At 36.7% G+C, this 26,924-nt stretch overlaps 1 protein-coding gene across 3 annotated transcripts in view; it reads left to right on the top strand.

Moving 5' to 3' along the window:
• The window catches only part of LOC142344042 (ankyrin repeat domain-containing protein 13C-like), a 28,092-nt gene extending 4,584 nt beyond the window's left edge, over positions 1-23,508 (top strand). For all 3 annotated transcript variants that reach the window (XM_075395509.1, XM_075395511.1, XM_075395510.1), the window contains exons 3-5: positions 3,012-3,256; positions 21,683-21,943; positions 22,634-23,508. In XM_075395509.1, the coding sequence (XP_075251624.1) occupies positions 3,012-3,256; positions 21,683-21,943; positions 22,634-23,409 (1,282 nt within the window). In that variant the 3' untranslated portion in view covers positions 23,410-23,508. The remainder of the gene's footprint in view (positions 1-3,011; positions 3,257-21,682; positions 21,944-22,633) is intronic.
• The last annotated feature ends 3,416 nt before the right edge of the window (positions 23,509-26,924 follow it).

The raw sequence follows: 26,924 nt of genomic DNA, 5'->3' as shown, positions 1-26,924 counted from the left end.
CTTAAGAAGCACATCTTTATACTTCAGTAAATCTTGCGAATAATGCTTTGCAGATTCTTTTCAGATAATTTTTTAAAAAGATTATCAGCGTGAAAGCACACGTGATTTCAACAGACAAATGTAATTTCTTGTTATGTATATTGATTGTATAGCCTGGGCTTTTCTTTTTACCTTTCATTCAGCTGCTCATCAAAAATATGCTTGCTGTCAATTTAAATATCAAGGTATCTGCAACTTTTTTTTGCTGTGAAACCTTCATTTTTACTAGAAAAAGATCCCAAATTGGGACCGTTGCGGGAAAAAAATGAAATTGGTTTAATTTGTATTCAAAGTAAGTTTGGACACCTCTAAATATTCTTCTGTTTTCTGCAAGATTTCGTTCACTCTTCCAGGTAAATTACTTTCCTTTCCACATCAGACAAAGCTAATGACCTTAGCAGACTGAATTACTTTCTCGTTGGTGTTTGTCAGTTGAAGAATTGTTCACATATAAAAAGAAAAATGAGCCCTCCTAAAACAGTTCTCTATGGCGCACCGTGATTCACACTTTTTCGATCAGCGAAGAGGCCATTAAATTCTATTTTTTGTCTGCGGCTAGCAAGAAACAAAAACAGCCTTTCTTTTCTTCCGGGAAAAATTAAATTATTCAACATAATATGTGACGGCTTGTTTCGCTTTGGTAGGAAAATTCCCCCCTAGTGCACTCATTTAATGCGCACGGTAGATGTACGCTTATAGCAACGTTAGCATGATTTTATGAGAGGAACCATTATTTCACTATGTGTCGCTGCTTTTTTATCGTCCTGTGACTACATAACTGAACAGAAATCTTCTCTATTTGCATCTTGAATAAATTTATTTATCAGAGTAATTGTATGCCAGGTCTGAACATTCACAATCCAATCTAATCTGATTGGACCAAACTTCATACTTTTCTTTTGCAGTTGTACTACTTCCTCTATATTAGACGCCACTGTTCTTTACTTGTTGGTGGCAGTGAAAAAAAATTGATGCAGTAATTGCTGTGCGCCTCTCTTAGTCCCTTTTTATGTTTTTCGTCAACGCCTATATTCTTTGTACGTCTCAATGTCACGTTTTTTTCCATGTTTTCAATGAAAAATCAAGTTCCTCAATACTTGTGTTAGTCATGGTCTGAGTGCTATAGAGATATTAAAATTTCGATCACCTAATGTTGTGGTTGGGTACGCATTTTCAACAATTTTCTCAGAACTATTGATTAATGATCCAAACATAACATTATCGTTACCACATTGTTACATTTTCCACCACTCTGCAGGAGCAAAATCTCTTACAAGTTTAGAGCTTTAAAGAAGTCTCAAATTTCTTGTCTTTAGCACGTTATCACTCACATTGCAAGGTTTGAGTATCAAGATTACAAGAAATTGGTCGCTGTTAGAAGGAGTTGTTCGAAAATGTGGTATTTTCAAATGAAACAGTGATCAATTACCGTAAAAATTCTTTCAGTACATCTGACTACATCACTGATGTTAAAAAATTCTAGTCCTGAATTTGACCCAACGATGTCTACTTTACCTTTTTCTGTATTATTCATATAGTTCGAGTTAAAATTTCCTAGCAAAATAAGGCTGTACGTTACAGTATATGCCCCTCATAGTTCGATTAAAAAAATTGATAAATGAAATAGACCCCAAGACATTAGAAAACGTTTGTTCTGGCATTAGAAAAAGTTTTTCGTTAGCAAATAGTATATTATTCAGATGTTCACTTCTTTGAACCCAAACGCATTCGAAAATATGTCACTCAACTGATACAAAATTTGACCAAAAACCGGTTGTAACTTTTTTGGATCAAAAACTTCTTCTCTACCCCTTTTCCCTTTGAAGCCCTCGTTCTGATTGATCTGCTTGTCCAATGAAAGTTTTTGAAGCCGTTAGAATGTTGCTTTCAGAATAAAACTTTTAGGTCGGCCATGTTTCAGTTACAGCGAGAGACTTGATAATGGGCGTTGTTCGCCAAAAATTTGAAAACTTCAGTCTAGTTTTTTAGGTTCTGATACTTATTGCGGAAAAATAATGGCGAATAGTCTGAAACTCTGTTCTGCAAGTAACAGGAAGCCTTAATCAAATTATCGGTTTTGGGCCTGGGTTCATCGTTTTCATCATTTCAATGTCAGTTGATAGCATGAGATGTACAAACATTTAAATTGTAGCATATTTGGGAAGAAAAAAAATTTGATTTCACTTTTCCCAAACAAAAGCGAACATAAAATTTGGTGACTAAAAATAACTCGTTGCTTTTTTTGGTCAAGATATTCAGTATTATTTTTCCCACCAAAATACTAGAAAATGAAAATCAAAAAGGTTGCATTGTTCCATTTTTTCGACAAACCATCAGCCAAGTGTATATTGAGTTTGAGGTGATAAAGGCTCCTCTAAAACCAAAATGCAAACCGGAAAAGTTTTTGTTATCATAATGAAAAAAAAAATTCCAAAGTTTTGGTCGATATTTCTCGATTTTTTTTTCAACTTCCGACAATTTAAGTCCTTTATGTACGTAGAAGTTTCAAATATTTCACAACTTTTGCAATTCCATGATTCTTTGTTATCAGAAACAGACATTGTTAGAGCAAAGGCTGAAAACGGTCAAAATGCCAATAAAAAATGGTTACTAACGGTCATTTCTGCGCTTTAGAAAAATTTTCAAAACGATCATTTCTTAGTTTCAGAAAGTTCTCAAAATTGTTGATTTCATGGAATAAAAGGGTTAAAAACGGTCATTTCTTAAGTTTAAGAACTGCTCAGAAACGGTCACTTCCTAAGCGATCAAAAACTATGATTTCAATTTTAAAAACGGTCAAAAACGATCTTACCAGTCAGAAAACGTAAAAGTTCCACCATTTCCCCCTACGGCTACCTGTCAGAAACGTTCATTTCTTATGCTGTGTGAACAAGATTTCAAATATGGCATGTCATGTAGAGAAATATTGATTTGTTTGAAACTGTCATAAAGAAACAATAATTTGCTATCAGAGACGTATTTGATAATAACGTGGACAAAATAGAGACAGTGTGGCAAAACGATGTGGAGAAGCTGAATGAAGCACTAAAAATCCATGATATTCACGGACTGTCTCCTCTTCACTTGGCATTCAGAATGGGAAGGCTGGAGTTCATCAAGTTGTTTCTGGAGAAGGCGGATCCCAAATACTTCCACATGCACACCAAGGCACAGCCTCCTCTCAGCTGGTCTGTGTTGGATGAAGCCGTGGTTCTAGGTATGTTACTTAAATAATAGAAAGCATCTGTTCAAATCACTAATAATAGATGAGGAAAAGTGAAGTTATCAAGAACCTGTCGAGTTTTAATTTTGTTACATATAATTAGCTAGGTGCTCTTTTCTCAAAATAATTTTCATCCCTGAAATAATATTTAAAGCTGAAAATTACTTGATTAAACATTATTTTTATAATTTAAATTTTTAGTCCATTAATTCTGTTAAAGTGCTCCTTTTAGTTCACAAATTTCTTCAATTGCTGTTTTCATATTTTCCGTCAACACATTTTTTTTCCAATTCTCTCTCATTGGGTGTGTTGAAGGGAACCAATTGACGAATAAAAATCCCCTCTTTCTGGGTGACACATGATTTAAGCGCTAATACTTCAGCTATCATTCTGCAAGATCTGCGCACAATTGGTTCAACTATATAAGGTATCCCCACTTTTGGGCGACTCAGTATGGATGTTGAATTTTAGATGCCTCTCACTGAAATATGCTAGCTTTCATTCTTTAATTGCGCAATAGTCAAATAGTTTTCCTCGATAAAGCTGATAACATGTTACCTTAACGATACCCTCGAGATTTACTGCCACATCTGCATATACCAAATCCTGTACTAAGTCTAGTCTAACTGAATAATAAAAGCAGGCAAACGATCCAACTATTTATTACAAATACTATACCTAAAAACGCCAAAAACATCTAAATTCTACTTTGTGATAATCCAGAACTGCAATAGCTTGGGTGCTTTTCAATCATTTGGGCAGTATAAACTGGTGGTAGGTAACTATTGTAAGTTAGGACTCAATTGTGTTAGTCAATTTGCATTATTTTAAGCCATCGATTGTTTGTGTCCCAAGACCAACTGGTGCTGGGTGATTCTTCAAACTAATTCATAGTAAAAACTATCATAGCAACAACTATGTACAGCTTTGTTCTTTTCCTGCCTGTCTGTTACGCTGCAAAATGCGAGATTTTTCGAACAAATATGTGAAACTGAACTGCTCAACGTGAGATCAAAATCCAGAACAGAATGTGTAAAAACTTACATGAGAGATACTGAGAAATGGAGCAGGCGAACGCCTAAATTAACTTTATTGGAGCGCATCAAAATGACCTATATTCATTTTCCTGATATGAGACCATTTACCGAAGGACACTCAGATGAGATCTTAAAAATGTTTTAGTGTTGTCAAGAAATGCAATGGAGAGAACGCAATTGCTTTCACTTAAATTCATTTTTTAATTGCTCTCAAGAAACCTTTCTTCTCTTGGCTCAATGATTGTTATCTAACAAGATTAGCGTGCACATCTCGGGAAACGGGAGTTTACGAGTTTGGCCACGAAATGGAACACAAAATCTGTTAATTAGAGTACCGACAAGCGCTTTCTTATGGTTTGTGGTGCAATAAAATTAAATGGACAGAAACATCTTCAATGTCTAAACAAGCTAAACGTTTTAGCTCATGTAAAAATTTTGAGAAATTATGAAGAAAAAGCAATAATCGTCAACAATTTATTCAAAAAATTGAGAAGGAGGTGCTGGAATTTCGTGCACATAGTCTGGGCCAAATCCAATTGGAAACGTATGAGTGATTTTGAAGCAGCGATTGCGAAAACAGACACTTAGAATAATCTAGAAAGTGATAGAATTTTTGAATAAAATTGGAAGAGACACATGTATTAAAACTATACAGATAGTCTACAAGACACTAAAACGCTTAAGGCATATTAACTCGTTTAGTAGCGAACTGATTAGAAATGAAAATATGGCTTTATTTGCTGTTTCTGACGTTTTCTCAAAAAATTGTTACATTTAGGTGTAAGTAGTAAATAATAAGAGCGTTAAGAGCGGGGGGGGGGTATTCATGCGACACTAAACATGGGAATATAGGGAGTGATCATGAGTGGGAATTAGGTTAGGAGGGATTGAATAGTTTGTACATGTAAAAACCTTTCCTTTCCGCTTTATTCAAATCTTTCTTTCTTGCCGCTTTCTCAGTAGTCTTAGCGCTTTCAAAACACTCAATCAATTTAAATTAAAACCAACTACCTAACTCCATGCAAAATCAAGACCTGTTCAGTTTTGCGTGCGCTTTTCTGCGCTATTAAATTTAATTACATGGTCTAATAACGCCTTGCAGTTTTAAACACTGGTTCTTCTGGTTCACTTTCACTGGCTTCCTCTGCTTCAAAATTAATAAACGGGTTATCGGGACTGGAGTTTTCATCCCAACTTGCATGAAAATCGACCATATCATTGCTCTCAATATCCGAATCGTTTATCAACTCCGCAGCTAGAAAACCAGGGTTGGGTGGCTGCCATGTGTGGGAGCTTTGGGTGTTGGTTTTTGGAGACGATTGTGGCACAACGAAACTGTTATCCCACTCAGGCCTTGAACTAAGCTGTAAGTCACTAAAATCGCCAGAATTTTCATAATCCCACTCCACATCGTTGTCGCTCCAATTTATTTCATCTATGGCATAATCGCCCAGTTCATAGTGGCCAAAAGGGAGGGTTTTTATGCCATCGGGTAGTATGTAGCGTTTATTATCAAACGCCGACAAGCAGATTTTTTTTGCAGTTACTGTGCTCAACGAGTGGTGGTCAGAAACAATCCGGGTGTTCTCTGCACGTACACTGTTGCCTGACAGGTATTCACAAAGTCTGCGTGCCGTAGATGTAGTTGCGCAGCCTTCATCACCCCTTTTGCTGAGAGTTTTATACAACCTGAAAAAATAGAAAGAAAATGAGAAAAAATAGGCGCTATTTTAATTACTAACCCTCTATATAATAACAATACAAACTAACAAGTTCCAGATGTTTACTAACCAACTATATATATATTTATAGTAAGACTATTATTATTGATTTCAAAGAGAACAAACTTACTTGTTGACAGAATGGAGTATAGCTTTGGCTTTAAGCAGATGAATTCGGTAATGTAGTCGCCGGCGAAATTATCCATAAATTTAAGGACTACTTTCTTGTTACAGGCATTAAACAAGAAATGATCAGTCGGGTAGTTTGAAAAATCGAAATGGCTCAGAACTGACTGCGGCTTTTCTGATAAATGCTTGTAGAAGTCTGGACTTTGAACAGAATATAAGAGGCTGTCCGTATCACTATATAATTGGCGACAATTGAAGTTTGGACGCATGACCCGATAGCGGAAATAATACATGTGATATTTCGCCAAATCTAAGATAGTGGCTCCCACAATAGTCGGAGTGTTCTAAAAGATAGATTTTGGGCGTGTCGTCAAAGCAGCCATGTTGTCACCAAATATCATGTAGCGGTCAAACTTGACCTTAGACACTACGTTCAGCACTTGTTCAGCATTACGCGTGATTGTAATTTTAATGCGGCGTCGCTTAGATTCACAGTTCTTGCCGTATACAGCGTTGTTCATTAACTTGTAAAATTTCTCCTCAAACTTATTAGCTGCGACTTGTCGTTTTTCACTGTTTAACGTAATAAACGGTGATAGCCAGCTTTCTTGGCGGAACTGCAGCACTCTATGCACTTTTTTGATTACAAGTCCAAGTTCAATATACAGTTTGAGCAGTTTGTAGTGAACCACATATCTCTCTTTATCAGAAAACGTTTGTAATAATTTCATCACTTTTGATGTGGGCAGGTTGTGTTGCTCTTTTAAGTTGAGTTGATATTCTCCCAACCACTCCTCCTCAACAATGTCCTTGGTAGGGGCCAGGGGGAAATCCCGGTGATCGTCATGCAATCCTGGTGGGTATGAAAGATCGACCTCCACAGAATAACCCACGCTGGCGTTGTCGGGTGTGTCTAGGACCTCTTGAATTGTAACTTCTGTTTTGAATGCGAACTCTGCGAGGGGGAGTTTTTCAAGTTGCATCACTCCACCGTATAAGCTATTCGCATCAACACAGAAACCGAATTGATGATCTTATTTGCTATTGTAGTTTGGAATGTATTGGTTATTAGCAATGAAGCGCCGGTTTTCGTAGACAGATGTGACGCCCCCGCGGATTGCAGGCTCGATCATATCTAGATGTTCTCGCTCTGTCAGTAACTCGACATTTGCTTTGCAGATCCTCAATGAAGCCTCTTTGGCCATATTGGGTAAAGTAAAAAAGTTCATGCAGTCCAACTTATAGGTAGTAAAACTCAATTCTCGGTGAAATTCACAGACGCAGGCCAATAGTGCACAGTCTAATTTTAAGTAAGCGTCGTGGTAATCTTGAAGTGTTCCACAGCCAAGAATTTCACACATCCTGCCTGCATGAGCTAAATTACTATCTGTATTTTTCACATTGCCACCGTCTAAGGTGTTTCCCAGTTTTCTAGTGGTGGTAGTTGTGTGTCAGAGAACTTGGCACGATTACTCATATACGAATAGGGATAGTAGCCCTTCTTTTTTAGCAGCTGAATATTTTCACCTGAGACCGTCGGAAACATTGACTTCATTATTGCAAATTGATTCTCCAGGAGTATTTCCAGGAGTTTTTCAAGTGAGCTATTCATCAGTTTAAAGGAGTCGATGAACCGTAGATATTCATACACCTTCACCGTTGTCCCTTTTTTGTTAAAAAATGTGTCAATGAGCACACCAAAGGTCATAGATATGTATTTTTTGTCCGTGGCTGGTATGACGCTGATGGTCGTTGTTGGTTCACAGTTGTTCAGAGCTAGGCAAATGTGGTGTAGGTCATAATTTTGTGTATTATAACCTACGACGGGAGTGAAATTGATGTGTCTCCTTGCTCGGTTGCACTTTTCATGCGCCCACCCGAGAAAATTGCCGCTATAGTGAGAATGGTCTAAGTCAATCGAGTTTTCTTGATCTTCGACTTTCGAAAACGGTTTCTCACAAATCCAGCATTGTGTAGCTTGAGATTTGTCCAAACTTCTCCTGTCGCCTTTGAAAAACGGATATTTTCTCTTTTGCTTGTGGATATCTCTTGCAAGCTTGTGTAGCAATTTCACAAAATTAGCCATACAGTCCTCAGAACTGTAAACTTGGTAAAAAATTGGTTTGCTAGAGTGGTGATCAATTACTGTTAACGCAAACCCACACGGTTCATGAATCTCCTTTATTTGTGTAAATGCTCTGCTACTAGTTGCTCTGCATCCTGACACGGGTCTGAGAAAGGACTCAAAGTCGAAGTATATTACTAAAGGTACGAAACAAGTTGCAGAGAGGTTTGTAAAGTTGTATGAATTTTGATTGCTTGAAGGCATGTGGATAACTGCGGGAGCGTTGTTGCCACAGTTAGTCATGTGCACATTGTAACTTTCGAGGCCGTCTCGACATATCCAAAAACAATTCCGACAGATTTGATAAGAATAATGAACGTCAATAAGTCGTACGTAGCAAACGACTTTTACAAGGTCAGTAATCAGTACATAGTGGTGATGATCGCCATCATACAACAAAAGTAAATCCATTACAAATTCAGATTCATGCGACGAAATTTTGAGTGGAAAAAGTTGCCCGTTATTGTAGCCAAACACATTAATTGGAACATCATTCAGTTTTTCGAATTCGAGAATATCCTCGAAGCCCATAGGCATATCGAATTCACCTAATGGTTGATGAATTCCCGGTTGATTGTAAGTGGTTGTGGATGTTTCGGCATTTTGGTAGTTCTGATCAACTCTGTCCAGACTTATTACGTGATGTAGATGATATGCTGCTACTTAGCAATATCTGAAGCACTGCTGGTCGCCATGATTTCTAATGTCGAGCAGACAGCGACAATTGGCAATTTTAGTAGGCAATGCAATATAGGACGAGCCGCGAATTGGTCTGAAACGTGCGAATTTCACATCAACTTTCAACACTTTTTCCAGTACCCATCCACTACCCATCGAAGCAAATGTCGTTAAAACGCTCATCATTTTTTCGACCAATCCCCAGTAGGCTGTAATCGTGAGACCGTTTGCATAGACTGGAGTCATAAGTGAGTTGGCGTATATTTCGATGTGCTCACCTTCTGCATTATCAGGCGGGTCGTTATGGTACTTTATCAGCTGTTGTTTTGCACACAACTGAACCTTTTGTGGCCCATGGCATAACTGCTCATTTATGAGGCTGTCGATTCTGGGTTTTTGAGCACGCATGAAGGTTTCAAGATCACGTGCTTCATCTGCGTCAGTTGTTTCAAAGGTTCGCAGGAGACCGTTGAACGCACTCTCCGTCGGCGTATCTCTTGGTTCAAACTCCTCGCCAAAAACGGGTAGAGAGTGCACAGAATTCATATACTGAGCATACAAGTGAGAGTCATTAAGCCCAAGATGACAACTGCGGCAACAGTTGAGGAATCGCGAGTGTTCGGTCCTCATGTGCTGCTCGAGATTCGAGATTTTTCACGAAGTAAATTCGCATAATGAACGCCGGTAAGTGGGTAAACCACGTTCATCCGGGTGGAAATGATGTTCATGTCTAGTCCGATTGCTAGCTGTACTGAGTGCAGAATCGCAATAACGGCAAAGGTACACCATTTTTGAGTTTTGTAATTTGGGTAGCAACAAAAGCTTTTGCTTGAACAATAACAATTCAACTTGAGAGACGAAAGAACAGATAATGTTTTCTCGGTTTTTACCGAAATGTAGACCATGGAATACTTTGCGCGCCAAATTTGAAATTTTAAAATACTGCAACATGGTTTTCGGTTTTGGCGGGGCTTATTTTATTTCAAATTTTTGTAAAGTTTTATATCTTAAAGCTATTTTTTTTTCAATTTATTTCTCTAGATACCATGAGAATAGGTGAGCGGGCAACCGATAGACAGAATGCGATGACTTTTTAAATGCAAAAAATGTAATTGGTTTGCAATTAAACATGTTCTTTTTGAATAAAATCCCATATGAGGGCGTTGTTTGACTACTTTCTGAAAGTGGATGCTACAGCAACGCTACGCAAAAGTTGTGGGAATGAAAAATGCTTGTGGCGTCATGAAACGTAGGGCTCCGTTGAAAAAATTGCTCCAACATCATCAGAAAAAATTTAGTTTTTTTCTGTTAATCAAGTCGTAAATTGTCAAAACATGAAAATTACATGACAGTTACACATGTTTCTTCTTTAAACGCATTTTTCGATGACAGGTCTCAGAATAGAACTTCACATGATGCCGCCGGGGAGTGCAAAACTGCGAAAAACAGGGTCCTAACTCCTTTTTATCAGGTAGTTGGTGTTCTAATTAATGCCAGATGTTAATGGGACATGAATGGCCAGATGTTTTGGAAATCGGTTAAGGAGCAGTTTTTCGACCTCGATGCTTATGAGCAAACTTGTCAAGCATAGCGAGGGCATTAAAAATCTGCAAAAATATCAAATTTTTTGTTAATTAGTAATTAGGCTAATTAAGCACTAATTAGCTCTTAATTAAGGCTAATTAACTCATTAATTATTTGTCTAAATTTGACGAGTGTGATGAGAGTTTTTTAGCTCATTGTCTGCGGATGCCAATGAAACACTCCTTTTCATCCCAACTATTTTTTGGAGCCCACTTTTTTTGGGGTCAAAAGTTACTGTTAATATGTTAAAAAAAATAGCAAAAAATTGCGTTTTTTAAAGTTTTTCTCAAAAATATTTTCTCAAACATCTTCTTTTTTAGCATGGGAACAGCCGGTTGGCAATTAGTTGATGATACCAAATCCTTCTTTTACCATATTTTTAATAGTTTAGCCTTGTCATTTGATGTATAATTAGTACAACGTCAAAGTTTCAGCCTGAATTTTACATTTTTTTGGCTCTTTTAAATTATTTTTAGTGGCTTTTCATTCAGTTTTTTTTCAAAGCGAGTTATTAGCATTGTTACCTTTTATATCAAGACACCTATCGTTTGCATCCAAAGAAATTTTAAAAATCTTATGACGAATTGCTGGTTTTTCATTCCAAGAAATTTTTTTTTTGTGAAATTTTTTTTATTTAGTTTTACAATAGTGCTTATTAGGGATAAGTTGATAAAATTAGCTGCTATTCAACACTGCAAACGAAGAACTATATGCAATGTATTGCGTAACCAGAGAAAAACTGTTAAAAATTTTGTTTTTCTTGTTTTTTTTAATATGCTGAAGCAACTAATTTTTACTGTTTGTACGTTGAAAAACTTTGTAAAATCCAAGTCAAAGCACTCCATGAAGGAGTATAGTTAAACAAAAGTTGATACTTAAGTTTTAAGCGTAATTTCCATTGGCTAAAACTCTTCTAGGTTCTTGCTTATGGGATAATTTAAAAGACAGAACAAGTTCAAACATGTTCAATTTGAAAAAACTTGAAATCTTTGCAAAATTTTCATGTATAAACATCAAATAAACGCTTACATACAAACACACAAGAGAAATAAATTATGGGAAGCTCTATATTTAAGCAGAGCAAGTGATGCTGATGAAAAGTCTAGTCTTCAAAAAGCACCGACAGAGAAGTGTCCGACTTTCTTTTTTTAGGTGCTCTGCATACTTTAGGCGTCTTCAAATTGTTTGGTGTGATAGTCTTGTCTTCTCCATCGCTCTCTAGAACTGGTGTTTTTGGCGATTTAAAATTTGCCTCTGAAAACATTGTAGTATCGGGTGTTTCCTGGCTTGTCTGTCCAGTTCCAAATATCCAAGGAACTTGATCTCTACTGAGTGCTTCAAAAAATGACGGGCTTTTGCTATGAGGCGTTGTTGTAGCGCTAGGGTCACTCAGCGGAGTTGTCAGTAAGCTTTGTCCTGAAGAACTTGCTGGTGATGTGGGCGACAATTGAATGCCCCAAAGACTGGCTAAATTGTCACGAGCATTTTGAGCTCCAAGTTGGTTTTCGAATAGTTGCACGCAATCGCAATCGTACTTGCAGAGAAGTTGCTTTGTCTCATCGGGCAATGTTGCAATGTCTTGAGGCTCACACGACTGCAGTTTTTGTGGTATCACTATACCACCAGAAGTTATAACACTTCCATGAGTAGGTAACCTTTTTCCCGGCAAAGTAGCAACAAAATCGATAATTGATTTTGGTATAATGAAGCGGTCTGATTTAATCCAATTTTTCATAGAAATGTCTTTGTACTGTTGAAACAACATAATTTAAAAACAACATAATTTTCGTACATGGTCTGATATACTATAGTTTTTTGCCAGGACTCGTCAGAATAAGAGATCATGTAAAAAGACATTCTGAAGTTTTGAAGTTTGAAGAATTGTTTAAACAAGCAACAGAAATCAGATAAAGAAAGATTGAGAGAGAGAGAGCAACTTTAACTTCTGAGGAAAATGGTCTCAAGTGTTATAACTAAATTGATTATATGGTTCCCTTAGTTCAAATTTGTTTTCAATCAATTATCTACGATTTTGATCCCTTGCATATTACCCACAGGAAGACAAACTTATTGAAGTTAGCTGTTATCTGTGCACCAGAAAACCAACGTTTAACGACATATATACTTATATGTCCCATGTTTAGGTTTATGCTGTTTTATGAATAGTATTTTCTACATATGTTTTGAATTTTCCTTTTTTTGCCCACTTTTCCTACTACGTAAATGTAAACTTTATAGCCTCTTATCAAATTGATCTCTGACCTTAATAGTAATAAAGTTTCATGAAACAAATATGTTTACTGCACGTGCAAAACAAACAAGGGCTTTATAGAATAGTAGTTTTTCTACATGTATTCTTATGACCCCAAATTTTCTGATACCTGTTTTATGTCTTCTTATCAATTTGATCTTTGAACTTTCTTTGTATGTGTTTCTTTTATATGTGTTTCTGAAACTATTCACGAAAAATGACGACAATTGCGAATTTCAACAACGTCTCTCATGGACTACCGAAGAATTTGACAAACTTATTAAAAAAAGCACCAAAAATTAGGGAAATTGTTCCAATCAGTTCACAAGAAGCAGAATCAAAATTGAAGACTGACGGACCTTCTCCTGCTAAAAAATTGAAAATAAGCTCAACGTAAAAGTCATGGTTGAAGCAATGTTTGAGCGTTCACCTAGTTACTTCAAACTGTTTCAGAAGCACTTCAAATTTTTAGTCACTAATTAAAAAATTAATTTGTCAAGCGTGAAAACTTTTGCAGTGTGTTCTCATTTTGATTCAGCATTTTGTCAGTTGACAACAACAACAAAATCTAAACATCAGAAACAGACAGCAACAACTTACGATGACATTTTTAAGCAAAACAAAGCTTTCCCCGTATCTTTTCTTTTCACAACTTTTCGATACTTGTTTTCATCAGCAACCGATTTGGAGACAAAAGGCGATGTCTTTTTTAAATTGAAATTAGCGGTTGATTTCAACATTAAAACGAAGAAAAACCTGATCATCACAACAGCAACTCCTCCAGACCAAAACTACTGGAAACTCCAACAAAAATAATGAAAATGTTGTCAAGTCAGTGAAAACAACGGTGGTGCAGAAGTCATTGCACAACATGATTTCGCCGGGCAAACAAACTCAAACAGATAATTTCAGTAGTGAAACTTTACGTCAAACACTTACTTCAAACATTAGTAGTGTTAGATCATCATCATATGAAGAGGAAACCGTATCAAATCATTATCAGTGCATTTAACAATGGGCTGAAAACTGAAAATAATATGAGCAATATAAATACAAAATAGTCCACGACTTTGAATGGGCTGGTTTTCTAGAACTTGACATAGCTGAACGTCTCATTGGGTAGAAACCAGTCTTCGATATACATCCTTATAGAACAATATTGGTTGCCCCAGGGGATCGGCAAAAATCGGCGTCTTGTTTTTGACGCATAATAGGAGCCAATGTGTTCCAGCATTATCAGACGTTGATGCATTGACTATTATAAATGAATTTGATTGCAAAATTTTAGGGAAATTGTTTGCTGCAAAGACACCCAGAAATTTGTGCTTCAGTAGCTTGCAGTGCTGAATTAAATCACCTACTTCGTCTTCGTTCATTAGTTTGTCAGTATATGGTTTTTCGACACACGTCGTGCACTGTCAACCTAAATTGTACTGGTTTTTTCGTCAATTATAAAAATTTCAATGTTGTTTGGAAGAGCCGCTGAGAAGTTAAGCTCAACGGTTATTGAACTGTTTGTCAGCTCGGGATGAATAAAATTATGGGAAGCTTGTTGCGTGCTGGTTAAGTCAAAAACCATAAGGAAATGGCTGGGATACTCGCTCAGTTTAATTCCATGACCGTTGTCAATAAAAGCCAAGTCGGATATTGTGTTTAAAAAAAGACGTTTATCGTCATCTGTTGATATTGGACTATCCGCTACAGGCAGTCCGTTGCGATAAACATATATTTGTTCGAGACCAAATTTCCGATAATGAACTGGGTTGAGTCTGTTATCGCCTAAGAAAGCTTCGTTAGTGTTTAAACAAATTGCAAGTCTGCGGATTGGTTCCCGCGAGAAAATATCCTCTTGCTTCCAACTATGAAGACCAGCTGAAGCCAAAAACGTTTTTGTTAAGGTTTCGGAGTAGGGATAAGATCGTGACTACATACAAATTGGCCTCTAAAATTTCTACCTTGTAATGTTTTGCAGGGTCATCGGACATGATGACAAAATCATCAATAGAGTGTCGGAAGGCAATGCGAAGCGTAACACCGCTAAGCAGATTTCGATCACAGGTAAAGAAGTCAACGGCAACTTTTCCATAAAAAGCGCATTCGGCTGATTTTTTAACTAATTCTTTCCTCCTGTCAATTTCTGTTGTCGATAACGTAGCCGGGTTTTCTTCGAATGAGTAGCCTTGACATGCTAGCCATGTGTTTTTTGCGTCCTTGTCGTGAGAAAATTCGGTCTCGGTAAAATTTTTGTGCGCACAGTTTCCGTTGGAATTTGATATTTTCAGTCCATTAGCAGATACCGTACAATCAGAAAACAATGAATGTAACACATTTTTGCAAAAGTATGGAGCATCAGTTTTCGCTTTGTCAGTGGGAGCTCCTGCATCGTGTTTCAAATAAGCTCCAGACAACTGAACAATTTTACATTTGATTTCGAGAAAAATCTTTTGTAAATCTATAAAATTATTCCGATCACCAGAGACTTCAAACTCTAACATAGGTCCATTTGGACTGTAGACAGGTCCCAATTTTTAGCAGAAACTTCCATCAAACGTTACTAAGAGAGCTGGTTTTTCAAATAAATCCGGAGAACTGTGAGTTGCTTCTATTGGCAATAAATTAGAGATCATCTTAACTTTGGCGAAAAAATCTGACCGACTTCTTTTTAGGGGCCTCCGAATGGAATTGATGTTTTTCCGTTTGGTTACTGCTGTTGACCTTTTGGATTAGCTCTTTGACCAACTTCTTAGTCTACGTTGTCGTAATGTTCTTTTTCGTGATCCACCAGTCTGCTTTTTAACTGTTTTAGAAATTGTGTTTTTGAGCGCTTGCTTTGGAGATTTTTTACTGCTTACTACGTCCAGTAGCTCTGGAACACTCTGTTTCAACAGTTCCTTTCCAGTACGTTTGGCAGTCGGTAGAATGAATCGACGTGCTAAGGGCAGAGCAACACGACCAATGCCCGAAGCCAAAGCTCAAAAGCCACTACCTTATTGTCGATAGTGGCCAGAAAAATGCGGCAAAGAAGTTGCTTGATTTGCTTAATATGAATCCATTTTAACTTGAAAACTTTTTGAATTGTAACGTCAAGAGAAGTTGTCCTGTTCCCGAGAAGGGAACCAAGTCACCTGTTTCTGTTCGCAGTTCAATAGAAATGGACTGAATTGTGTTTGTCACTAGCTTTTTGTAATCCAAGTTCGAAAAAACTATTCGATGTGTTGGCTCAACTTCGCACACACTACCGTTTTTTAAACGCTGTTTTGAATCAATGACTCGTAAAAAAGGCGCTTTGGCATCACCCACCTACTGATATTCAATAATGTTTGCATATACAAATATCAAATGTTTACCAGCCAACAGATCCGCTGGTAGCTCTCCATAATGAGCTTTCGTTTCGTCACTTTTCATTAACTTATCTGCAGTCGTGTTAATTTAATAGCCAATATGAATACCATTGCCATCAGGAACTCCCTCAAAACCAAAGATACTTGGAATTTCCTTGCTTAAAAAAACGTAATCCCTTCATGTTTTCCGTACAAAATTTCGTATTTTCCAGAATTTCTTATTTCTCTGAAGGAAAAGTGAGGCAATCCGGCTGGACGCCTAATTAACGCTAGAAGTTGACTTACGTTGTCAAGTATCCCTGGAATAAACCCTAATTTTGATCCATTGTATGGTCGTGAGATAACATTGGCTTCTGCAGCCTTTTTCGTAGCTTCTTCATATTCTTTCAAGCTGAAAGCAATAAATTCCCCCTCCACAACGTTTTCAATTTTTGTTGGAAAAAAAATTTCACTTAACGCTACCCCCCAATCGCCAGAAAGTTGAATTTCATCATTAAGAAAGTTTTTAAATGACGCTAGAGTGTTTGATTTGAATATTTGCATCGATGCAGACGATATAACATAAACTGTGAACTCATCTTCAAATTGATTGCGCGCCAATTTATTTGCTGTGTTCACGAACCAGTTGTAATTCTGTCTGATAGAATTTACCCTCTATTTTTGCTTTGTTTGCGCCAATAATAGAGTAGGTTGGCGGTGACAACGTTGGAATATCTATAATCTCAAATACCTCGTCAGTAAAGGATTGTTTGTATCCTTTTCTGAACGCTTTGTCCTTTTTGACAATTCCAACAAAGTCTCCGATATAAAACTTGGGTTTTTGAAGGATACTTAATTGAGCACTTAGGGAGACCAGTCTTGGGGCATATTTCTTTGTAACTTTATTGGGGGCAAGTTTGGTGACCCGGTTAACACGTGAACTAATTGTGTTCACAAACTAACCCAATTTATCAATATAAGAGTAAGTCCATTTTTCTTCAAGGTATCTGTAGATGAAAATTTTTAGCGAGCGAATGTTTCTCTCTGCAAACGCAGACTTTTTTTCACTAAAGGTGCTATATAAATGAATCCCTCTTTTCTCACACAAGCTTTCGAAAGCTCCAAGAAACTCTTTACCATCGTCAACCCATACCTTTAATGGTTGTTTGTACTTGATCATTTTTTTGAATGCTTGGGCTGCCTCTGTCGCATATTTCGTTTTCATTGGTTCCTTTCTTAGGTATCGTGACAGACAGTCAACTGCTACCGAAAGGTATTTGACATCTCGATTGTACTTTGCACGTTTATCAACATGGGCTAAATCCAGAGGCCAAATTTCATTAATGTCCTTTACAATGACTCTTAGTCTTGGGAACTTTAAACGAATTGAGCGGTATTTTGTGAAGGACGGTTTTGTTTCTGAATATGACCTCACTTTAGCCATTGACATTTTGCTTTGTGTATGAAGTCGCTTTGGGCTACCAAAAGAAGCAGGGCCTTTTGAATAAAGGTGCTCCAATGTTTTTATCTCAGAAGAAGCAGGGATCCCATTTTTTTGGTTTGCTCTCTTTTTGTTTGTCTTATTGATTTTGTCATTTTTTCCTGTTGTGGCCCGTTTTGGATTACCACTTCCTGATTGTGGATTTTGTTGGGTTGGGAGGAATTCTTGTTCACTTTCATAGGATTTGCTTGGCGTAAGTGTTTGCAACAAGTTCAGGCTCAATCGGGAGAACATTTAAAATTTGGGAGTATTCTGATTGATCAATTTTTTTAGTAGGTTGTTGTAGATCATGCAAAAGTTTGGAGACTTGTACACTTGTTGGTTCTTGATTGATGTACAGTACCTTGCTTTCCTCACCAATTGTTACTGCTTCTGATTGGAGGATAAGATCAGGCAAGATTTCTGCACGTTGGATTTTGTCTTTTTCTTTCAGTTTCACTAATGCCATTATTGATTCAAAAGTTGCGGGGGAACTTTCCGATTTCTTTGTGACAACTAGATCAATATCGCTGTCATCACTAATCGAGTCCATTTTTTCGGGTCCTTCTACTTCTTTTTCCCGCTCACTTAACACTGGCGCTGTTTGAACTACTCCATCTGCCCTTTCTACGCTGCCGTTGGCATATTTCTTTGCATGAGTGTTAGCTGAGCTGCTATGTTTCTATAGGCAGGGTTGTCAAGAATTTCGCTTTTTAATGGTTGTTTTGACATGAAAAATCGCTTCGGAATCAGAACGAATTCTTCTGCATGCGTTATTGTTTTTTCAGGTAAAGATAACAAGCAAAGCTAACCGTTTCTATGAGTTCTATTTCTCTTACAAAAAATTTCTTTTTTGCCTTCAAACTTGTCTGTTTAGATAAAATTTTTCTGAATGAACTTTCTTCGGTTTTTATCAAGTTTTTCTTAATGGGAACGTTACCATTAACAACGTTCAGGAAGCATTCTCAAAGAAAATAAATAAATTTTTTAGTAGCTGACTTGATTAATTTTTTAGCTTGATATCCGATACTTGTAGCATTTGCTGAAGCATACATACTTCTTTCTCTTTCATCGGTTAGATTTGTAATAACAGCTTTTGCTGAAGGTAAGTAAAAAACTGAGGGGCCTGGAGGCACAATATTAGAAGAGTAACGTAATGTGTCTGAAGTTGTTTTTGGGTCTAGATTAATTAATAAATGACCAAAAGGTTTCTTTGTTGCTAACTCGTAACTTTCTCTCAAAAATTGTGTGTTGTTGAGTTGTCGATCAATTAAACCAATTTGTTGAACATCACGGGGCGATTTAAATTAAACAATGTTTGTTGTATTAAAATCAATCCTTCTGGACCATTTGCTCTGTTGAAATAAGTTGTGCTTCACGTAAATCACACTGATTTTTTTATGACCGCTAATTTAGAAAAGTCTTTATCATTACAAATTTCTTCACATGAATCGTCAAATACCAAAAAACGATCATCTAGTTCTGATATTTGCTCAAAACTGGAAAATTTTTTAAATTGTATGTTTATTTTTCTCTCAATGAACTGAAATTTAGGTTGGTCATGCTGGTAGAAATAGAATGTTGATTCAAACTTGGGTGAGAAGGCGTTTTGAAGTAACATTTTGAAAATCAATTCTGTTTTTCGACAACATGACGGGCCACAAACAGCCATAAAAAGTCTATCGGTAGTTGAAATTATTTTGTTCATAGTTTCGGGTTAGGTAGAGCGTATCCAACTGTGCACGAGAGGAGTGAAAACCAGAATGTTGATTCTTCACAATCGAGTTTAAAAAACACCAATTTGACTAAAGAAACCCCTATAAGAAAAAGCATTATGAAAATTTGCGTAAAATAAACGACCTCAGATCTTGGAACTCTAGAGTTACAAAACCGCCAAGATCGGATTTCTTGGTGATTTTCGTCAAAAACTAAGTCAGTTATAGCTCCCCCAGCGTCAATGTTGTTCTCGGGTTGGTTCATTTGAAACAGTTTTTCAAATTAAACAATCAATTGAAGGTCAGGCTCATGCAAATTTAATTGACAATAAAAATTTCATAACAAACAAATTGCGAATTTTTATCAGTTTTTTGGTAGGCAATAGTATAGTTTGCATTCACATTGTCAGTTTTATCTCTAAACACAACTGACTCTACGTTGCTGTCTCTGATGCGCTCCTTGATTTCAGCCGGAAGACTTTCATCTGTTGGAGATATCTGAACTGGTACTGCATGCTTGGGCATAGGTAAAGGGGTTAGTTTCAGTCTTCGCGCTTTCTCTTGCACAGACATGGTATAATTTGAAATACTCCAAGAGTTAAAGGTACTTTTTCAGTGTTTCTATTTTTGTGTCAGTACAGGTAACTTGTTGCTTCCTTAGCACAGTTTGACCACGAGTATCAACTATTTCTTCTTTAACAAATGTAACGGTTAGCTGGTCTTCAGCCGTTATGTAACCGTAAACTGTCAAACTTTGAGACAAATTCACTTGAAGGAGAGATGTAGTTGATTTTTCCAAACGACGACTCATTCGTCAGCTACTGGTAAAACAATTTGGGGTTCTTAGTAGCACAGTGTCTGCTTCGTTGTCGTTTGGGACAACTTACTGCATGTAGATCACAAATTGGTATGTCGCGATATAATTTTAGGCTTTCAACCTTTGGACATAACAACGTCTTCAAATTGATAACGTCGTTTTGAAGTAACTTCTTCAAAGTGTCCGCTTTTTCAGTTCCTTTTGCATAAAAATCGGCACAGGGAAAACGAAGTTTGATGCTTTGAATAATTTGCTGCAAATAGCATTTGGGGTAATCTCCGCTCTCCCAAGCCAAGTCATGAAGAAATTTTGAAACCCACTGGTAAAATTTTTGTTCACTTGAGGAAAGTATATTGAAGGAACTTGGGGGTCGGAAAGAAACTGTATCGCTGTAATTATGAGTACATACAGAAAATTCTTTGATTATAAAACCCGATTTTTTATGTCGAAAGCCTTCAATATCAAGAACAACTGGTCGCAGTTTCAACATTCCAATAAACTGAACAAATTTTTCTTAAAAGTTTTCACATAGAGGCAGAAAGCTATGCCTGTCACGTGACCGAGATACTCATTTGTGACTGGACAGGGCAAGACGTAAGAATAACCCGGTCCTTTTTCGCTGTGTTCAAAGACAAAACCGTAAGCGTCATGGAGATTAGCATGCAATCTTAAAATTTTGTATGATTTGAAATATTTGTCAAGTGTAGAATTGTCAATGCCAATGAGACCACCATAGGGTTTTAACTTCAAAGCAATATCCAAATTCAGATCAGGATCCAGGTAAAAACAAGTAGCTAAGAAATACAGATACCTTTCACTATACCCTGAATATTCTTTTTTCACTTCAAGATATAGCTCGTGAATACTTTTCAAATCTAACGTTGCAATCGTTGCCATTGAGCGCTCCTTGTGAAATGACACCTGAAGCCTAATCACCCAATTTTTGTTGTTAAGCAAATAGGTAGATACATAGAAAACAAAAAAATATTGAGAAAGAAATTGCAATTAAATCCAACCAAACCTATTTCAATGGTTTTCAACGATGACCCGTTTACGATCACCCCCCATCCTTCCAACCCTATACTGTTATGCCCGCTTAGGATAATCCCGTTTAATCCCATGTTTATTCATCGTAAAAATACCCGCTTGAAATAACCCCATATATTCCCATGTTTAAGTATCGTAAAAAATACCCATTTAAAAACCCCCTATATTCCCATGTTTAAGTATCGTAAAAGACCCAATTAAAATCACCCCCTATATTCCCATGTTTAAGTATCACAGGATCACCCTTTCAGCATGACCTCCTGAAATCACATACTCAAGATCCTAGGAATGCCCACTCATGATCACTCCCTCCCTTTATTCCCATGTTTAGTGTCGCATGAATACCCCCCCCCCGCTCTTAACGCTCTTATTATTTACTACTGGTGTACGTATTTTTTTGGTACCGTAGCGTTTAATTGTCATTATTGTTGATCATGAATACATTGATTGACTAAGTTCATTGTCAGTTCAATTTTTTGCGATAAAGAGAGGTAAGTACCGACCTGATCATTTTAGGAAACCGCGAACTCATTAAAGAAGTTCTCAAAATGAGGTTCAAACATGAATCCGCATTTGCAGAGGAGTCTGGGCCTTTCGTTGACAAGTTTCTTGGAAAAACTGGAGATCTCTTTCTCCAAATGAAATGGCGCGTCAAATCATGGATTCCATTGGTGTCCAGATTTTTGCCAAGTGATACTGTAACAATATTCAAAAGGGGTCAATTAATGCGTATTGACACAGGATTCTCTATCAGTCAGAAAACAGTCAAAATGAAAGGTCTTTTTGCAAATGTTTCCTTTTTACTTTTTACGAGCATTTTAGATGTAGTTTTCCTATTTTAACCTGAAACAATAATTTATCAACAAGTATGCTCTAGCTAACCACCAGCTGGTATATCAGCTTAACAGAATGAATGACAAACTCAGTTGCGCTTTGGGGCAGTGATAAACACGCTAGGCCGAGATTCTGAAGACAAACAGTTAAAGTCCTTGAATGTTTGTAATTGCAGTTGGAGTTGTGTAGGTGGGATTTTACATAAATACCTGTAATTTTTTGCAAAGTAGAAACTTTTACAAAGAGATATAGACTCATCGATTAAAATGTGAGTATTAAAATTAGACCCCCATTCTGGTAAAATAGCCATGGATGGAATAGGATACAAGTGATTAGGAGCCAGGATGAGGTTTTCGACCCAAAACAAAAGGTCCCGACTTTCGGTCTGAGCCCCTGTCCACGACCGAAGTCAGTCTGACCTATAACTTTTCGGTCGAGGACTTCATCTGGGGGGTCTACATTGGAAAAGATTTCTGCATTCATTAGGAGGCGCAATAAGAGAAAACAACTCAATAGAAAGAGTTACAATGTGCTGTTCAATAGCGCATTTCGGCTCATTTTATTGAGAAAAGATCATACCCCCAAGAAAAATTAAAATATCTGCATTGGAGAAGGAAACAGGTGCACTTAAAGGTCATACCACATTTTTATACGACGCTGCAAAATTCGGCAAAAACAGTTTTGCCATTATTGATAGGATCCGAAATGTCTACAAGGTGAAAAACTTTAATGAGCAGCCAAAAGACGAAGAGTTGGAGGCGAAAATTTGTAAACTTGTAAGCCAACCAGTTGAGTGCATTAATGTCGGGACAGAACATATCAAATTCGCAGCTGAAACCAAACGGGGGAAATTGAAATTTGAACAGATTGGTCAATACCAAACACTTTTTTACAAATGGGCTGGAATCAAGCTAACAATACACAAACGACACGAACACTTAGCTCCCGAGTTGGTCTCCGAAATACAAGAACAATCCAAACGAAGTTCCAGTTTTTCAGCTTCGGAGCGTAACTTGCAACCCCCGAAAGAAACAACCGGAACATTTGAGCAATACATGGCAAGAAAATGTTACGTTGGAAGGGCCATGAAAGTTATTACTTGGGAAAAGCCTTTGAAAGGGTCAGTGGCCCTAGCAAACAATTTCCCAATTAGTTCTGAAAAATTGACCGATTTTTTTGGCGTCGAATCGCAAGACTTCAAAAAGCTTATGAACGATTTTGCAGAATTTTTCACCAATTCAGTTCCAACTCCGCCCGGATTTCCAGTATACCTTGAGATTCCAGTAATACCTACTACAAAGTTTTATATCAAAATATCAGATTTTGACTGGAACCTACCAGATGGGGCACAGAGCGACCCGGAATTCTTCAAACTTCCAGCGGACTGTGAACTAGTCAGCGAACTTTAAAAAAAGTGATTGAAATGTCAGTTAAATTTATAAAGAATGAATTCAATAAGGGATGCTTCATATTTTTTTCTTGAATAAAATTGGATCTATTCAGTCTTTCCCGCCCTTAAGCCGTTTAAAACCCTTATTTTCAATTTTAAGCTTTCTCGGTAATTTTTGTTATAAATATTTTCGTTACAAATAGTGACCACTTATGCGTGAAAACATTACGAAGACGTTCTTTAAAGCAGCATAGATTCTAAAACAGGTTTTTATTGCATTTTGTCGATACCACTTACTAATAATAGGTATTGAAATGTATTCATAAAGACTATTTAGGCTCTTTATAATTGTTCTAGCTTTCAGCCATTAAAGTTGTAAGAGGCAAATAATTTAAGTGGTTAAATAATGTTGCAAAATTTCTCTATAATTAATGTATAAAACTTAGATCGCCGGCACCGTTCTGTTTTGCTGCGTTAAAACCCAGGCCTAGGAATTTTGCTGAAATTATGACAGATAAGCGTTGACAAGTCAGAAAAGTCACCACAAATTTATTACAAAATTTTTCGGTGAATGAGTTGAATTGTGCGTTTCTGAGCCTTGATCTTACATAGATTTGCGTTTCTAAGCGTAGATTTTACACGATATTGAGTTTCTAAGCGTAGATCTTACGCGATTTTGAGTTTCTAAGCATAGATCTTACATAAATATGCGTGGAATTTAACGGAGATCTTACAAAATTTCAACGTTTAGAGCTCTGTTTGTGAGACTGGTACCATTGACCTCCTGCGTTCTTGTCGCCTCTTCTCGCAATGTTTCACCGTACGTTAGTGCTCTTAAAAATTACATTCTTTATAATTTATCTGAAAATAAACATTCCTAAAATTTTTTTTAAAAATCAACGCTAGATTCAATGCGAAATTATGTAAAACCTGCGTTACATTCAAGGCAGAAGTATGTAAGATTTAGCTCAAGCGTAAATCGCACATAAATTTAACGCATTCATCCCCAATTCAAAACAATTTTGGTTTTTTCAGCGTCGACACTTCGGCCCGAGAATTGTAGATTATTTATATTATTGATCGAGTGTAAAAGATAGTTCTATCTGTAAAGAAGAATTCGTTAATCGTTTTTCCAATTCAAGCGGTTATTATTGATTTGGCGTTAACTTGTTAAGAATTGTTTACTATTTACGTTCGTAGGGCGCATATTCCTACCATTATACCAACAAGTATTTTTCTGATGAACATTAGACCATCGGAAATCTAGTGAGAGATCTTATATTGGATCTACTAATTTTTTCTGGGCTTGTAGGGTTCAACTATCTCTCGTTATCAAATCAGAAAGATGTTGGCGCGATCTTTCGTCACTTTAAAATATTCGAATTGCTTTTCAAGCTTTTTAACCTATTAAGCATTTTAACTTATCATGTCAAACAGATCCTTGCTTCATTCAACTTTTCCCCTGTCTGTTAAACACATTAAGTAGGTTAATTTTTTCCTACAACGTGGTTTTACTCCTTCATTCAGAGCTTTGGGGTTATTTGTGGCCTGTGTTTTGCAAATAACTGACAATTAATAAATCATTTGCCTCCATTAACATGAATGGCTAGCTTCAATGTAAAAGATAATTGTAAAAGAAAACAAAATCTGAGGGCCTTAATCAGCTTTGTTCATTTTTCAGCCTTATCCAAAACGTCTCTATGATAAACGTATAATAATTAAAGATTGCCGGCACTGATCTGTTTTGCTGCGTTAAAACCCTGCCGAAATTATCTCAATGAATTCGGCCTAAATTATAACTGTTATGCGTTGACAAGTCAGAAAAATCACCATAAATTTTGCAATGAATGCGTTGAATTGTGCATTTCTAAGCCTTGATCTTACACAATTTTGCGTTTTTAAGCGTAGATCTTTCACGATTTTGCGTAGATTTTGGCGTAGATCTTACAAAATTGCAACGTCTAGAGCTATTTTTGCGATAATGGTATTATTGACCTCCTGTGTTCTTGCCACCTCTTCTCCCACTGTGCCACCATACCGTTATTGCTCCAAAGAACCACATTTTTTATTATTTATGTGAAGATCAAAATTTCTTTAATTATGTAAGATCAACGCTCAATTCAACGCAAAATAATGTAATACCTGGGTTATATTCAAGGCAAAATTATGTACGATCTACGCTCAAGGGTATATCGCACATAATGTAACGGCTGCTCTCCTATCAAACTCAAGGAAAACTTTACACCGCCCAGTTCGTTTCAGCGGTTTCAAATCTGTCCGGATATTGTATTTTTGCAGTTAACTTTTGTGAACTGTATTATCCGCTATACTTTAGAATGCCGTTGCATTACTTGATACTCAATAATTTCAAATAACTAATTGTTTAGCTTTGCTGAATAACAAATAACTTTGCTTCAATTAAGCAAAAGTCCAAAATTCCAAATAAGCAAATTAGTTCAAATTAGAGGTTTTTCAGTGATATCTCCTTAACCACAAAAGCTAGTGAGATAAAATTTCACAGGGTTAAGAACGTTAGGTAGGCCTACTATCTGATGTAAATTTAAACAACGCTGGGTAAACTGCGTCGGTGGGGCTACCTTTTATATTTTATACCCAATCTTAATACATGGGCAAAAATTTCAATGTTGAATAACTCGGTAAGTAATGATTCAAAATTGAGCAAACTTGGCAGTGCACAACATTGTCACACAAGTAATCAAACGAAAAAGGAATGAACGGAATCGGTAGAATTGTCTTTGAGAAATAACACAACAAGTTTCACCTCAGATTTGAATATACTGAGTTAATTTAATCATCAGCTTTTGTTTCTCAATTGGCCTCAATAACACCAATGTTGAACTAGAGTAGGCTTCGTTAAAGCCAGTAAGAGAAACTGACTTTATGCTTTGCACAAAGTTTCTCTTACTTAGGAACTTCGTTCCTCAGAAAGAAAGTTTTGAGAATATCAAAGTTAATTCTCTTTTCACAAGTCAAAGTAAAGTTAAAACTGTACAATCACTAATATGATCTACAGAAACAAGACACGATAACAAGTATTTTACCGCTCAAGAAAGTGTGCTTCAATACGCACTGTATGTCAGTTTAATAAGACAAATTTCACAAGTTTCAACTGATTTTTGGTAGTTTTTCAAGCTCCTTTTATGCTGCTAGTCACGTGGATTTACATGTCAAATTCAACTGTTGATTGGTTGTAGATAATGATGTCGACAGAATGTGAACACTTTTCCATAACGTCACTTTTTCAGTGTAAATTTGATGTCATGGGAAATTTGTTAACCATGTAGAAGTTTTGTCGAATATTCTGTATCAATAACAGGTTGATTCGCAATCCAATCGCAAAGAATCTGATGCAATACTGTTAAGTCGTAGTATTGTTTTGCTGGTTGTTGAGGTAGTTCGAGTTTGAGTTATAGTTTGACTTCATGAATGACGACTGTGTACTAATAATAGTTGCTAAATATAAATGTTGAACAAAGTGAACAAATCCGTTTGGCTTCGATAGAATGTAGCATT

This window comes from Convolutriloba macropyga, chromosome 8, assembly GCF_964194025.1.
Source record: "Convolutriloba macropyga chromosome 8, txConMacr16.3, whole genome shotgun sequence".
NCBI classification, from domain to species: Eukaryota; Metazoa; Xenacoelomorpha; order Acoela; family Convolutidae; genus Convolutriloba; species Convolutriloba macropyga.
Note: the sequence above shows the minus strand (reverse complement) of the source record. Positions and strands in the feature narration are given on the sequence as shown.